Source organism: Aspergillus steynii, assembly GCF_002849105.1.
Source record: "Aspergillus steynii IBT 23096 chromosome Unknown P170scaffold_1, whole genome shotgun sequence".
NCBI classification, from domain to species: domain Eukaryota; kingdom Fungi; phylum Ascomycota; class Eurotiomycetes; order Eurotiales; family Aspergillaceae; genus Aspergillus; species Aspergillus steynii.
This window is the reverse complement of record NW_020194398.1, coordinates 257297-272520: the sequence shown is the minus strand read 5'-3', so window position 1 is coordinate 272520 and position 15224 is coordinate 257297. Positions and strand designations below refer to the sequence as shown.

General features: G+C 50.6%; 4 protein-coding genes across 4 annotated transcripts; 1 reads left to right on the top strand and 3 right to left on the bottom strand.

Annotated features, from left to right (window-relative positions):
• Positions 1-124: 124 nt before the first annotated feature.
• P170DRAFT_431507 (putative protein N-terminal asparagine amidohydrolase) lies at positions 125-1729 on the bottom strand. Its single transcript, XM_024848054.1, has one exon. It carries the CDS (start codon positions 1569-1571, stop codon positions 150-152), a length of 1422 nt encoding a protein of 473 aa, XP_024708986.1. The 5' UTR covers positions 1572-1729; the 3' UTR covers positions 125-149.
• A 100-nt stretch (positions 1730-1829) lies between these two features.
• Positions 1830-6271, bottom strand: P170DRAFT_451716 (putative leucine permease transcriptional regulator (SAC3); the record flags this gene model as incomplete). Its single annotated transcript, XM_024851211.1, has 7 exons — positions 1830-2625; positions 2701-3012; positions 3065-3162; positions 3571-4387; positions 4538-5498; positions 5566-5745; positions 5807-6271. 7 exons carry the CDS (start codon positions 6269-6271, stop codon positions 1988-1990), a joined length of 3471 nt encoding a protein of 1156 aa, XP_024708985.1. The 3' UTR covers positions 1830-1987.
• A 1459-nt stretch (positions 6272-7730) lies between these two features.
• Positions 7731-10908, bottom strand: P170DRAFT_346874 (uncharacterized protein; the record flags this gene model as incomplete). The annotated part of the gene is made up of 4 exons (XM_024843592.1): positions 7731-9067; positions 9117-9932; positions 9983-10451; positions 10513-10908. The coding sequence occupies 4 exons, from the start codon at positions 10906-10908 to the stop codon at positions 7731-7733; spliced, it is 3018 nt and encodes a 1005-aa protein (XP_024708984.1).
• A 578-nt stretch (positions 10909-11486) lies between these two features.
• On the top strand, positions 11487-15037 carry P170DRAFT_481691 (glycoside hydrolase family 35 protein; the record flags this gene model as incomplete). The annotated part of the gene is made up of 6 exons (XM_024853871.1): positions 11487-11511; positions 11742-12476; positions 12533-12662; positions 12715-12792; positions 12870-14653; positions 14721-15037. The coding sequence occupies 6 exons, from the start codon at positions 11487-11489 to the stop codon at positions 14936-14938; spliced, it is 2970 nt and encodes a 989-aa protein (XP_024708983.1). The 3' UTR covers positions 14939-15037.
• Between the last annotated feature and the right edge of the window lie 187 nt (positions 15038-15224).

The following is a 15224-nucleotide window of genomic DNA, read 5'->3' as shown; positions in this document are numbered from 1 at the left end:
CTTGAACGACGATCAGCCCGGGAGCTGCATGCGTCATGTCATCGCCGTCTTCTGACATCGTCTCTATGTATACATAAAGCATGATCCGATCACCCAACGGAAAGGGAAGCAGTTCAGAATGCGTAGGTTCGGCGCGGTGGGGATTAACTTCAACCGCTCCTTTTGACCAACTCAAAAATCATCCTAGGATCCTCCTGGGTGTCGGCGAAGCAAATCCCCTCGGTTGCCGCGCCCATCAGATTCCAGCAATGTATCTTCACGTCCATCGGCGGCGTCTCTTGCTTTGCGCCGTCCTCGTCGGGTCCATTCGGAGCCTTTTCCGCCCCGGTGCTAGCTTTCTCCTCTGACGAAAGAGGCTGCGCTCGTTGTTTGACGGCGATAATGGCGCTGGTGCCCGCATACCGAGCCAGATTCGCCCCTTCGGCCCCCTCCTCCTCGCCTGCTCGGTTGGCGAAGACCAGAATGATCCGCTTATCGGACTCGACTGCGCCGGCGTCGTCGACGTCCGACTCGTGGCTCATTCGCTGTCGGAGGAGAGGGATGAATCGCTGAATCCAGTAATTAAAGGTGTCCAGGTCCGGTTTGTCCGCCAGGTCCTCCAGCTCCTCCCGACTCAGCAGCGTGAGCCACGCCATCGACAGCACGACCAGCTGGGTCTTCGAGTCCAGCACCCGATTCGCGAACTCCCAGGCCGTGAACGGCGCCTTGAACTGGTACGGGTTGATATCCATGCAGATGCCGAATGACGTCGCCACCTTTCTGCTGACCGCAGCAGCGCCCTGGTCGGAGCCCGCAAAGCTCAACTCCTTAAAGCTCCGCTCCGCAGTGCCTTCCTCCGCCCACGTCTCGTCCGTATAGTACAGAAACGTCTTACGGTAGTTGACGAGAACTTCTCCGGTCTCGTCAACCACCAGGAGAGAATTATAGCATGTTTCCTGCTCGTCGTTCACGCCATCTTGACTTCCTGGCCGTGTTTCGATCTCAGGATACCCCACGCACACTTTACACCGGTAGCGTTTGGCGACGTCTCGTGCCCAGTTGGCCGACGCACCCTGGCCCGTAGGTTCCAAGTACGGTCTGATGGCCTCCAATGAGGGGAAATTATAACCTAGCAGACAATCAGCGTACGAGACACCCCGGGGGAAACAAAGAAGCAAAACGGGACTATTGAACTCACCCGTCAACGCCAACTCGGGCAGGACCAGGATATCCGGCCTCAGGATCTCAATCCCCGCCTCGGGCCCCCTTGATCCGAGTAGCTTGCCGTGCTGTAGTAGCTCGTTTGCGCGTCGGATGTTACCCTCCACGTCGCCCAGCTTTGGCGCGAACTGTAAGGTGGCGATTTTCATTTCCCGCCGTTGCCTGTCGAATGTATACGTACCGCGGCGAATAGGAAGTGGCCGGATTGGTATCGTCGAGAGGAATCGCTCCGGGATAAGCCCAAAGAAAATGGACGTGAATTTGTGTGGGAAATGAATACTGGCTGTCTTTGCTGGGTGTGTGTTTACAGATGGTGTGCGCGTGAAACAATTTGGGGAGGTCGCCGTGGGGATGATAGAAGTTGGGTTCATGGATATGACGCTGTGAATTATAATTGGCTGGATGGGCTGCAGATCAGGTGATGAACATGCCGCTTAGGTAACAGCACATTAGGTTTTCCAGCCTCGGGCTTCCAGGCACCATGTAGGAGTATGACCACTGTGAACATACACAGCCAAAGTTACTTTGTTATGTAGAGGTAGATCTCATGATCTCTAGCTAAAATTCAAAATCAGACAAAAAGCAACATCTTCCAGCGCCATGCATGATTGCAATGTCCCAAGGATATAATAAACATTCAGTTGACAGAATAAAAGGACAAATGTGGCTGATAAAACAAAGATAGATCCTCAAAACGCCACCATGCAATGCAATGTACATCCCATCAATATCGACACTGGTTGCTTGCGATCAATCTATCAACACGGGTTGTCCTGAGTACAAGCTTCTATTGGGTCTTTCGCTGCTTTTTGGGTGTGAAGTCCAATGGTTTGTAAGCCAGGCCTCTGCCCCCAGTAGCCCGTATTCTTTGCTCCGTGCGAGACATCGAACGCCCCAGACCGAGCTCGGTTTCAGGAGCAAAGGCGACATCATGTCCATTGACTTGAAAGGAAGACTGGGGGGACTGGCTTCGCGACAGTGAGTACGAGGAGTTCAGGCTGCTCCGTGGACTGAAAGAGCGTTGTGGTTCGGAGTACGTAGAAAAGCTGTCTGAAAGTCGAGGGCCACTCCGTAGGGACTCGGCGGCAATGCGTGCAGCAGACAGCAGCATTTCATCTTCATCGATCTGATTGCGCCTCGGGGGCTCCATTTCATGTTCTGCAGCAGGCCGTCGAGCAACCAGTTCCTCAATCTGCTCCAAAATGGGAAGCTTTGGCAGGGGCTTGACAGAAGACTGAGCCAGTGACTTTTTCGGTGGAGCAGGCAACTCGGGTTTCGACGCCTTGGCAGGTTTAGTCCCAGTATCCATTGTCTCCTCTTCAGGATTGTAAACTCGTTTACGACCGGTGATTGACGCTCGTCGCCTCTCAGCTGCTTCCCTTAATGACGTTATCCACTCAGACTGTTGTGCATCAATTTCGGGTGCTAGCCAGAATAAAAGTGAGGTTAGCGAAACATGTATTTATAAGGGGAGTAGAGCTAAAATAAAAGGGGAAGTACCACTAGAGTCGTGGGTGGCGGTTGATCCCGCTAAGTAAGGCTGGTGTCCATTCGGGGACTCGAGAGTTGTAGGTGCCGGTGGCGGTGTAGATGTAAAGGAACTATCCGTTACTACAGACTTTTGCAGAGGGTGAATTTCTTGCGTTCGGGGCGTTTCATCAGTGCGATGGGGAGTCTGCTCTAGAACGACAGCCGTCGCATGACCTCCATTCATCGTTGACCCAACGTTAGGTTGAGGGTCAGCAGCTGGTTTTGAAAGCACATCATTGGATTGCTTTATTGATGGAGGGGTGAATGAAAACGTCGGGTTTGCTACAATGTCTTTAGCTTATCACTTGCCACAGATTCTGTTCAAACAACATACCATCAGCATTTCTTGGAGCGAACGGGTTCGAAGAAATTGGCGGCGGTTCGGGAAATCTGATTTGTGCGGGTTTTGGAGGCGGATTTTGAGGCTGCGGGCTGTTGCTGGTGTCACCCGAGTCACTAGTCTTGCTAGGAAAAGTGAAGGTGGGTTTGGCTTCCCCAGAGATTGCCGGTGGCTGTGAGAAACCGGAGAAATTGATCTGTGCAGGTTTTGTAAGCGGGTTTTGAGGCTGCAGAATGCTCCTTGTATCGCCAGAGTTGTTAGTCTGACTAGGGAAAGCGAAAGTTGGTTTGGCCTCCCCCGAGATTGCCGAGGGCCCTGAGAAACTGGGGAAATTGATCTGTGCAGGTTTTGTAGGCGGGTTTTGAGGCTGCAGGGTGCTCTTTGCATCTCCAAAGTTGCTGGTCTGACTAGGAAAAGCGAAAGTTGGTTTGGCTTCCCCGGATATTGCCGGTGATCCGGAGAAACCAGTCTGTGTTGGGTTTGGAGGCGAATTCTGAGACCCCAGACTGTCCTTGGTATCACCGGAATTGCTGGCCTGGCTAGGAAAAGTGACAGTTGTATTCATGCCCCAAGAAACTGTTGGTGACTTGACCCTGTCTAGAGCACTGGAAGACTGGCCCGCAGTCAATCCAGGGCTATGCTTCAATTCCGGGTTAGACGGTGTCAAGTTGTTCGGTGGCGAATCAGGTTTGACTACACTGGGTTGTGAATTTCGGGTTTCAAAGGGAGGTGCCGCCAAAGATGTTAACGATGCCTCGTTTGTGTCGGTTGACGAATGAGAAGCCGTAGGATTATTGAAGGGCTGAACATTTGTCGGTCCTTGAACGGATGCCGGCGGTTGTGTAGGAACATTGGAATTGAGCTGTGGGAAAGTAGCGAATCCTCCGGGGTTGAATGGTGCAGGAGTGCTCGCTACCACGGAAGGAGCAGAAACCGGTGATGCGGGATGAGAGCCGTCTGACCTGTTAGCCAGAATGCTTGATCCAATATCTGCAGGTGGTTCCAAGAGCTCATCGAACGTTTTCTGAAGGCTAGAGGCGGACGAGGGCGAGTCGAGGCGGGCACCCGATTTGAGGACTGCATCGTGTGGATAGATCGAATCATTATCATCGTCGCTCACAAATAACGACTCCTCGTGACGATAGTCACCATATTGCAATGATTGCGTCCGCTTTTCGAGCAATGATGTATCGATCATGTCCAAAATCGCGGCCTCCTTGATATTGAGCCCGAGAATAATTGCGACCAATGTTCGGCCTCTCCGTTTCGACTCGACATAATATTCGGAAAAGGAATGGCTTGAGGATGGTTGGAAAGCTATTAGATTGGATAGTTAGTCGAGGCGTCGTACTAGAAACCCATGGCGCGATATGCATTTGTTTTGTAGTTTTCATTCATGAAGATACCCATCGCTGGAGCGCATGATAAAGGAAGCTAGGCGAGATTGTTGCCGAGAGGTGCACATACCGTCTGAATCATCGGGGCCGTTTCCCCAGCTGAGAAAAAGCTCGCTGTTCTCGTTTTCCGCAAATTCCAGACCTTGCTCTTGGCAGAATTCGATCGTTTGTTCTTCTTGATCAAAGTACAACGCGGCTGTTAATTCACTGACGGTCCATTCCTCATTCTTATGCCGTTGAGAAGAGGGCTGTCGGCAATATGCTTTCCATATTGACTGGATGGCAGTTTGGCGCACATGGTTAAAGTAAATTTCGGCGACGCAGCCCATCAGATAGGACACTGCAGGGGAGTTGATCAGATTGAAAAAACGGGTATAAAAGCCCTGAGCAATTGAATTGGGCCTTTTGGCATCCAAGGTCCCCTGAGGTTCCCAAGTATTGCTGGCGGCCGCATGGAGTTCCAATGCGACTTGAACTCGAGGTGACTGACGCAGCTCCATTGGCCACCTCTGAACACGGGACTCCAAGTCGGGTCGCTGATCAAGGATAGAGAAGATGATATAGTAGGCTCGAAATTCGTCTTCGTTCGGAAAGAATATTCGCCCTCGATTATCATCGTAGTAGTACATTAGAGACAGCATGGTGTTGTTGAGCTGCTCACGTTCTTGATGATGGTCGAAAGGTTCTTCATTCGTGGGACTCGAAAGTAAATGGAGGGACAATATGTGAAAACGAGCAATCCTCTCAAGACAGGTGACCGCGATTTTCACATCATTTACCTGTGTGAGTTGCTGAACTGAGAAATCGTTTCTGATCGATCGAGTTCGGTCCCAAACGAACTTATGGATCAGCCCAAGAGGCTCCGGACCGCCAACGACATGCCGCGTCAGGTAGTTCATGCTCTGCAATAGAGTGTTCGGGGTCCGAATATCAGACGGAAGCTGTTCATCGTATCCTGCAGCTGATCTTCTGAAACGTTTGAGCATCATTGTTTCCATATATTGCAATTCGTTCGTGTTCGGGTTTAGAAACTTTTCCGATGATGTTAGCAAGAATAGTGTGTTGACCGCTCATCTCGATCAGGAAACAACTACCTACCTTTTCACTTTTGTCAACCATTTTTTGAACAATACGTTCGACTCGTTCGAACTCCGGACACATGCTCGTGCATGTGCCAACGGGGGTGATTGCTTGAGTTAAAGACGTCGGTTGGTCAGGGTCTGCCATCTGCCCATCTTTGATCGCTTTCTTCCGTTCCTGGGCCCGGTCGGCTTTGAGCTATTCGGATTACCAATTAGCATACTCCTTCAATTCGGCACTTGGTTTAATTAAGACCAACCTGTTCGTAACGGTCAGTGTAGCTCCCCGGATCTCGCATGGAAACATCGGTTGCGCCCTTCTCGTTTGCCTGCTTAGACAAATGTCGCTTGCGTGGATCCCTGCTTGAGTCTACCGAGTGAACGTCGGACTTTCCGGTCCTCCCTCTTCCGACAACGGAGTTTGGTGTTTTCTTGAGGATTTTCGACTTGTCCCCGGAGCCATTGTGGATCTTGTTCTGTTGCGGTTCGGTTTTATGGGACCGGACGATTCCCCCAGGGCCCCCTCTACCGGTGCCACGATCCCTGTCTCCTCGCGCTCGGCCACGAAACTTAGCATCCCCACGAGACGCGGCCCCATTCCCATTTTGATGAGATGCTTGCGGAGGAGAGGCTCCGCCGCGTCCGCGCCCGTTCCCGCGTCCTCTCGAGCCCGTCGCCGCATCTCCGCGTTTGATCGCAGCAAATGGGTTCGACGGACCGGCCATCCTGCCGCGAAGAGCGGAAAGGCCGAGGAAGGAGCCAATTTCCGTCTATGTGGCGGTGGACAGGGTTGAAAGGATGCGCAAGTTCTTTTGAGTATATCCGTTGATTTTCCAGTCGTTATCCTTTTTCCGCCGATAGAAACTAGGGTGGTCGAATGCAAGACGAAGTTGATGAATGATTGATCCTAAACGCGCTGACCTTCGAGAAGCGTTGGCAAAAGCGTAGAGAAAAAGTTAGCCTAATTGGCATGCCAGGTATTTCATAATTCATGGTAGGCGAACACGACGAAGCATCGGAAGATGATGAAATAAAGAACAACAAAGAGAACCGAGGACGGTGCAAATCGAAGCGCGAACAGAAACGCAAAAGTGGCGCAGTACCTTTGAAAGCGACTGTTGACAATGAAAAGGTACTCGGTCTAGCAACAAAGGCAGCTCAAGTGAATGCGCTCGTCTCAGCTATTGAATGATTTGCAACAATAACTCGGAGGGGGGTGTGAGCTTGGCGGTTTTGGGGATCGGTCCGTCGAGGGGGTAGGGCGATTCTCGAGCGATGGGCGAGTGAAAGTGTAAATGGGCCTGTCGTATGTCCGATAACCGCCGATGCAACCTCAAGCGTTCGATTTTGTTGGGTTCTTCAAGATGAGCAGGGTGGAGGAGAAGCTGGACTCTTGTCCGACCGCGAAGCTCGGGCGGCGGGTCGGGGTACAGACGCTCTTGCCGCGCGGCTAATTGCGCCCGCCAGTCATGACATTCTTCACGAGTTTACGGAGTATATCTGTTCTTTCTTCTGCTTGATGGACGGATTGCATTTGATTGGCATAATAGAACCTTTGACATGTTTCCTCGGAGAAATTCACCGAACCTCCGGTGGACATTCTAGGAGGCTTATGCTATCATCAATGGGTCTTCACTGAACTCTGAAATTGTTAATTTTTATTTTCCCCAATTTCAGTGTACAGAGTATCTACGTTAAAAAATAGAACACACTTCAAACCTAGTATACAATATGTCGTGAAGATATCCAAGGTCATGCAGAGAAGTTGGGTTTCAAAGTACTACACCTGCCGACCTTATGTTTATGCCTGACATTTCAGGCAGCATGGTCCTCCACATGTCCTGCAACGTTTATTTGGTGACTATAATTCCTACACATTTATTCGTACTATTATCTAAAGTATACTAGTTCTCGGTGAACTAGTACCGATCTTCAAAAAAAATTATTCTATGTAGAAATTTAATTCTTGAAATACCGTTCATTATATTTTCGACGGTACTGCTAGCGATAATATACATCTCGAGCTGTAGTACTTGATATAAATTCTCATGCACTACTGTCTGCTGGAAAGAAAAATTGACTGGGCCTCTTGGGTTTCAATCACTTGAAAAAACACTATTTGTATAAGCGCCATCATCTACTATCCTTGGAATAATGGGACAGTGGAATCCACAATATCAATACCTACTTACCCCGGCTCTCAAGCCTGAACTTTACATACGGCACAATTTCCACCTCGCCGATCAACCCATTATCCACTATTTCTGGAAGCTCACCCAATAGACCTAGCGTCCTCGATGCGGATTGTCCAAAAAACATAAGTTTGTCAATTATGCTCCTGAGATAATTCCACATCGTGCTTGGCACTTCCACCAGAACAGAATTCTCGCGTCCAGGTCGAAGATAAGTGCTAATGTCACCCTGTGGCGCTGCAAAATCGAGTGGTCCGATAATTTGTCCGTTGATGTAGACCCGAGCTGCATGCTGAATCTTAGGCAGACGAATGTATGCTCCATCGGCGGACCCATTGGACGCGGGTGGCGGCCAGTGAAAGTTACTGCGGTAGTAGCCGATGCCGGATACATTCACAGCCGCGGGAATCTCGGTCCATGAGACCAACAATTCAAGTTGATGGGTAGTGTTGTGTTTTACGGCAATGGTGGCTGCATCCGATAGATTCGAAGGGGCGTCCCAGTGCTCGAGAACAAGAGTCCAGTTTGCGAGTTGGAAAGACGGGTGAGGAGACTTGATGGGAGGCGATCTATACGCTCTTCCATTTGACAACAACAGTGGAGAGTCCCATGGCCCCGATGCAATATGAACCCAGACTTCGTTGCTGCTGTTGGCAGAAGTGTAGCCAATAAGGGCTGACGGAGCTTGAATGGCATGTATTCTGGGCGCAGCATTCCCTGGACGCTTGTTTCTGAAAGCGAGAATTGCCGTTTGATTGGCTGCAAGGCGTAGTGGAACAGTGGTACGGTTATTGGAATTGCGGTATAATAAAAGAGGGCGATGATCTCCGGTCCAGGCGTCAAAAACGTGAGGAACACCCGCACTTGCAACATCCACTGTCCCGACGGTCAGGTCGTTGGCATTATTGAACACGAAGCAGTAGGAAACGTGATTGATCTTGTCTTCACGCCAAGTGGTATACCAAGTCCCATTCGTTTTCACTTTGATATCCGGGAGGATATTCAAGGACGCAAGTTTGTCGGCTACGCCACCAGCAGAAACCATGTGGACATGCTCCATTTTCTTCAAGTCTGAAAGGGCCTTCTTGGTTGATATCGCGTCGTCCGCAGTGTGAGACGCATAATGACCTGGATCACCTCCGCTTATAATAATTGGTAATCCTTGCCGCGCGAATTCTTGCACTCTGATGATCCCTTCTCGCGAGACATTCGAGACGTGAGGAATAACCAAAGCTTTATATGATGGTCCTTCCGGAGCTAGTACTCCACGGCTTACTTTTGCCTGGGGTAGGGCAAAGTTGTCTGGCGAGAGGTAGTTGTAGGTGTAGCCTATGCGCAAGTGTTAGAGGTGCATTTTCAATTTATCAGATAAGCTTACCGTCATTTACAAGATCGTTGTCGAGGTAAATATCTGGATAATCGATATCTGTGGCCGAAATTTTGTTGTAGACTGCAACGTCAGTGTGCAGTTTGCCGATCTGCTGGGTGTATTGCAATCTGGACACATAGTTAAGAGCATCGGAGAATCCATGATCCCAAGCAGGCTGCTTGTGAGAATATTGCTCTGAGAACAAATATAGGAATGCGGTGTATCCCGGCCATGTCGTGCCCGAATAATTCCCGGTGTAAGCCTGCCCATGTAGAACCATTTGGTTGACACCTCCAGCAACTGCGCGATGTATGGACCATAGCAAGCGTGATAGAGGATACCGGTAAGCCTCAAGCATAACAGCTCCCATTTCATTCGATATGACTCTTTTCCCCGTAAGTACGGCAGGCCCGGAAAATTGGCGATAGGCATCGACACTGTCTTTAAATCCGAGGCTTTCGCATTCCGGAGCATTGACGAATGGAACAGCCGCTTCCATATCTCCCGGGAGATTGTAGGAAACCTGACTGGACATCTGCAGATCCAAACGGGATGTTATCCATGAGGTCAATGCCTGGAGATATTGACGATAGCCGATACCGAGAGCTTCTCGAAAATCATTCACATGGCCTTGACCCATGTCAGAGGTGTCCAGGAGGCACTGAACCTTCCCGGGCGCCGTAGACTGAAGCCCCTGGTTGTTGTTTCCAAACATTACGAGCGGCAGAATGTCCGTCAAGGAATAACCAAAATGATTCTTGAACAGGGTAGGCAACGATGGGCTCCATGAGATATTGGATTTAATTTCGACGCTATCCTCCCAACCTGAGATGGTCAGCGAGTACAGTTGGGGTCTATAAGATATCGAAGCCTACCGTAGTTGCCAACTTCCCGCAACAATTGCTCGACCCTTGGTGTGAGTATATGATTCTCCCAGAACCGCGTGGTCACTCTGGCACCGCGGCTGCTGAAATGATCGACGACATAGGAGCCGTTGTCGAAGATTGTTTTCGAAGAAGAAGCGTTGAATTGGAGATTTTTGTGGAGAGTGCGATACTGGTAAAATGCGAATAGCCAATATTTGGAGCGGGAAGATGTGGTTGGGAGATGAAGGGTGACATGCCCTGAGGACGAGACTTGGCTTGCGTGGTCCATTAGTGTTCCGTTCCTCAGAATGAGCTGCTGGTATGACTTCTGACCGCCAGGTAGAGGTGAGGAACTATCGGGCATCGGAATATTTTGAGTGGACAGAACCTCTGCAGAGACCAAGGCAACTAGTTCTCCTGATCCCCAGCCGGGTATGATCCCATCGAACGATCCATTGACCTGTAGCGAGAATGGTGCCTGGAGTCATCAGTAATGGAATGGACTACCCTTTGGTCTATACAAATTGAGGCTCGCTCACCAAATCCCATTGTAACCCCTCGTCGTCCGTCTCTGCAGGTACACCCTGACCCTGATTGGGTCCGAGGGCAAAGTCCATCACAAGGCCGAATTCTTTATGTGCCTCGAGGGCTGTCAGGAACATTTCCTTGAAAGCCTCCGTGCCAAAGCCGGTGGACGCCCAGCTTGGATCGGTTGAGCCGAGCTCTCCGCCGTAATTATAGAATGGAAGAAACTCCACGCCCCCAGCACCGACAGAGCCGGCCGATGCTATATTGTCGCGGACAGTCGCTTTGTCCACTGCAGCATCTGGAAGCCAGTATCGAAACCGTGGACGAACTCGCGCCGATGGGCTCTTGAAGGTCCCATAATCAATATTTGCCCCAACCTGATCGTCGGAGTCGGCAGCAACAAGCATTGGTATCTCTAAGCATGCTGCCAGAATCATGTAGTACACAAACGATGTATACATCTTTATCCGAGTGGCGAGCCCAGTAATGCAGGTAGTTTCCGAGGGTACATCTCATCGCACCCGACTTCTTATAGTAAAGCCACTGTCCAACGGCTTGGGATGGCCTTCCTCGGGGCCTCTTCTGAAGTCGGACGAATGATGACCGAGTTGCGGGGGAAAATACCGACTTGAGGCCTCTTGCTCGTCAGAGCGACCATTCGGAATGCGGGTGCCTTGCGCCTGAACAGTTGTTGTGCATATACGTGTATCCGAGTGGAAGTGCCGAAGATCGTCGGGTGGGTTGACTGCGCAAGCAATCGATACGAGTACGACTATAATTAACAGGCAGTGTCCCGCAGGGAACGTCCAGGCATTGGACGTACGAATTAGCTTGCATTCTGATGCTTGTTTATGGCTCCACCCCCGCATCTGCAGAGGCCAAGGAGCGAGTGCCGAGGGAATCCCGGGGAAGTTGAGTATTTTCTGCTCTCGTATTCGTATTCAACGCCGAGGTTTGACCATGGAATGATTCCATCTCGGTCATTATGAGCCCGAGAATCACGGTGGTTGGTCTCGACGGCAGAATAGAGTAGGTCAAGCCCCTCCCTATACGCCTTCATATACATTGTCCCCTTGCTGTCCATGTTCCTACCGGATACATTGCATTCCGCATGATCTTCTCCTTCTCATGATGCTTACCTTGCAAGCAGTTGTCTATTGGCTCTCCTTGACGTCAGTTACCCAATGTCTTTGGATCAATTCTGATTTTGCGCATCCGAGCAAACCCTTCCACATTCAAGAAGGAAAGCTGCCCCAAGACCTTGTGACATGGGACCAGTATTCCATTTCTGTTCGCGGCGAGCGCATTGTCTTTCTTGCCGGTGAATTTCACCCTTTTCGCCTGCCTTCCCCTGGCCTTTGGCTCGATGTCTTTCAAAAGATTCGTGCATTGGGCTATTCCGGAGTGTCTTTCTACCTTGACTGGGCCCTTCTCGAAGGCCAACATGGGCATGTACGCACCGACGGAATATTTGCCCTGGACAAATTCTTCGAGGCGGCCAGCGAGGCTGGCATCTATTTGATCGCTCGACCGGGCCCTTACATCAACTCCGAGGTCTCGGGAGGTGGCTTCCCAGGATGGCTGGGCCGACTCAAGGGCCGGTTGAAGTCAACCGATCAGGACTACTTGGACGCCATCACGCCCTATATTCAGACCATTGGGAGGACCATTGCAAAGTCCCAGACAACCAACGGCGGACCGGTCGTCATGTTCCAGCCCGACAACGAATACACCATGTGTTTAAACACCACTGGATACACCCAAGATAACAACCGCACTATCACGGGGATTGACTCATCTTGCCTTGAGAAAGAACACATGGGATACGTTGTCGATCAATTTCGCAAGTCGGGCCTGGTGGTCCCCTTCATTGTGAATGATGCATTTCCAATGGGAAATTTTGCCCCAGGCTCTGGCGTGGGAGCCGTTGACAATTACAGTTTCGATAATTATCCGGTGCTTTGGGCCATGGGATGTAAGTTCTTCGCTCTCTACACGAAAATGCTGATCTTGCTATTGACTACTTTATAGCACCTGACCCATACAACTGGTCATCATTGTTGAATCCATTACTTCTTTACAACTTTTCCACGCATCAGCAAATCAGTCCCGGATCGCCAATGTCAATTTCTGAGTTCCAAGGAGGTGTACCTGATCCTTGGTATGATGATCTAGCCTTCCTTACATGAATCTGGCTTTGCTGACACCATTAGGGGGGGAGTGGGCGTCGATACATCTGCCGCCTATATAAACCATGAGTTTGAGCGGATATTTTACAAGTTGAACTATGGGTTCCGAATTGCAATTCAAAGTCTTTAGATGGTTCGTCCCTCCAAAAATACAGACTGGTTATAAAGGACCCTACTAGAAGAATCAAGATCTTTGGCGGGACAAACTGGGGCAACCTGGGCCACCCCAGTGGCTATACTTCTTACGATGTGGGCGCCGCAATCGCAGAAAACTGTCAAGTATCCCGTGAAAAGTACAGCGAGCTCAAGCTCCAGGCAAGCTTTCTGCAAGTGTCACCAGATTATCTGACAGCACAGCCCGAGAATGGTACATTCGGCGTGTATACCGACACCCATGATCTGGTAACCACCAGGCTGAGGGGATCTCCTACGAATTTCTATGTTGTCCGTCACAGTGACTTGACTTCATTCGAATCGACGCGGTATAGACTTCGTGTAACCACTAGTATCGGGGATCTGAGTATTCCTCAGCTGGGCGGATCTCTTCAGCTTAATGGTCGCGACTCGAAGTTCCATGTGGTTGATTATAATGCGGGTGGAACAAATCTGATATATTCAACAGCAGAGATTTTGACCTGGAAGAGGGCTGGTAGGAAGTCAGTGGTCGTGCTCTATGGAGGAGAAAACGAATTCCACGAATTCGCTCTCCCAGTCAAACTGGGCATGCCCTCGGGTGTTGAAGGTGATGGCCTGAGAATCAAGAGGACCAAATCGGCTATCGTCGTGCAATGGCATGTCGAGCCCAAATCACGGGTACTCAAATTCGAGGATGCCTTCGAAATCCACCTGCTGTGGCGCAACGATGCATATAACTACTGGGTCCTCGATCTGCCCGTCTCGCAGCCATTGGGCTTACACGTTTCCCCATCTCGAGCCGACAAGTCTGTGGTCGTCAAGGGCAGTTACCTTCTACGCAACGCCAGTATCTCCGGTGACACGCTCCATTTAACAGGGGACCTGAACGCTACAACGGAGATCGAAGTCATCTCTGCGCCTTCGAATCTTTCGTCGGTGAGATTCAACGGCAACAGAATCCAGGTCTCTGAAAAGCACGGTCGTCTGAGGGCAGAAATCCCTTACCTGTCTCCAAATATCTCTCTTCCCGACTTGAAGGCCTTGGATTGGCGCTACCTTAATTCCCTCCCGGAGCTGTCCTCTTCGTATGACGATTCAAGATGGAGGGGCTCCAACAATCCCCGCAAACTCTCAACTCCAACGTCTCTCTATGCTAGCGACTACGGATATCATTCTGGATCGGTTCTTTACCGCGGAAGCTTCGTCGCTGACGGATCCGAATCATTCATATATCTACTCACTGAAGCTGGCTGGGCATTTGGACACTCGGTCTGGTTGGACTCTACTTTCCTCGGCTCATGGGTCGGCAGTCCTGCGGACATGTTTTACAACCAGACGTTATCATTCCCGACCAAGCTACAGGCCGGTCAAAAACACGTCCTAACTGTCCTGATCGATCATATGGGCATCGATTCAAACTTCCCAGCAAACCTCGACCTGATGAAAGACCCGCGAGGAATCCTCGACTACGTCCTCGATGGGCGTGATAAGTCCGCAATCTCATGGAAAATGACAGGCAACTTGGGCGGAGAACGATACCGCGATCTGAGCCGCGGACCTCTGAATGAGGGTGGCATATTCCCCCAGCGGGCGGGTTACCATCTCCCGGGCACCCCGACCGAGACCTGGGTCCGCAAGTCACCGGTCAATGATGGATTGCCGGGTCCGGGTGTGGGCTTCTTTGCGACTTCCTTTGATCTCCATATCCCGACTGGATATGACGTGCCAATCAGTATTGTGTTCGCTAATACAACCATGGCCAATACTTCCACGCCGGCGAAGTTCCGATCGGAGATATATGTGAATGGGTGGCAGTTTGGGAAGTATAGTAAGTTGGATGGCCCCATTCCATGCGCCTTCTCACCTGGTAGATGCAAATTGCTAACAAAACCAAGTTAATCATATTGGTCCCCAGACTCGCTACCCCGTACCAGAGGGGATTCTGAACTACGACGGCAACAATTACCTCGCGATAACTCTCTGGTCGATGGAAGGCAAGCCGGTAAAGCTGGCGGGGTTGGAGCTCCAAGCTGATGCAGTGATACAGAGTGGATACCGCAAACCTCAGTTTGTGGAAGGACAAAGATATGCCGAGAGAAGAGGTAGTTACTGATGGGCTGCTGTCTTTTGAAGACTCGACATTTGGACTCGGAGTCAGTCCGTGGTCGAAGGAACCCGTTTGTCAGTGTAGATGCCCAGGTAGTCGATTGTTGAGCGGAATGTATTCCGGCTCAACTATGGAGTCGGTGTTGACTGAGCGATGATGAGGCTCCGTGGCACATAATCGCTGAGTCAAGAGTACAAGTAGGGATGTACTGCGTAAGCACTATTAGGGCACGGCGGACCAGACGCTTTCCCTTTTCGGAAAACAGGAACGTTGCATGCAGGGATGTGCATTA

Excerpts from the sequence above, each read along its gene's own strand:
- P170DRAFT_431507 (XM_024848054.1), bottom strand. The coding sequence starts at position 1,571 with ATGAACCCAACTTCTATCATCCCCACGGCGACCTCCCCAAATTGTTTC.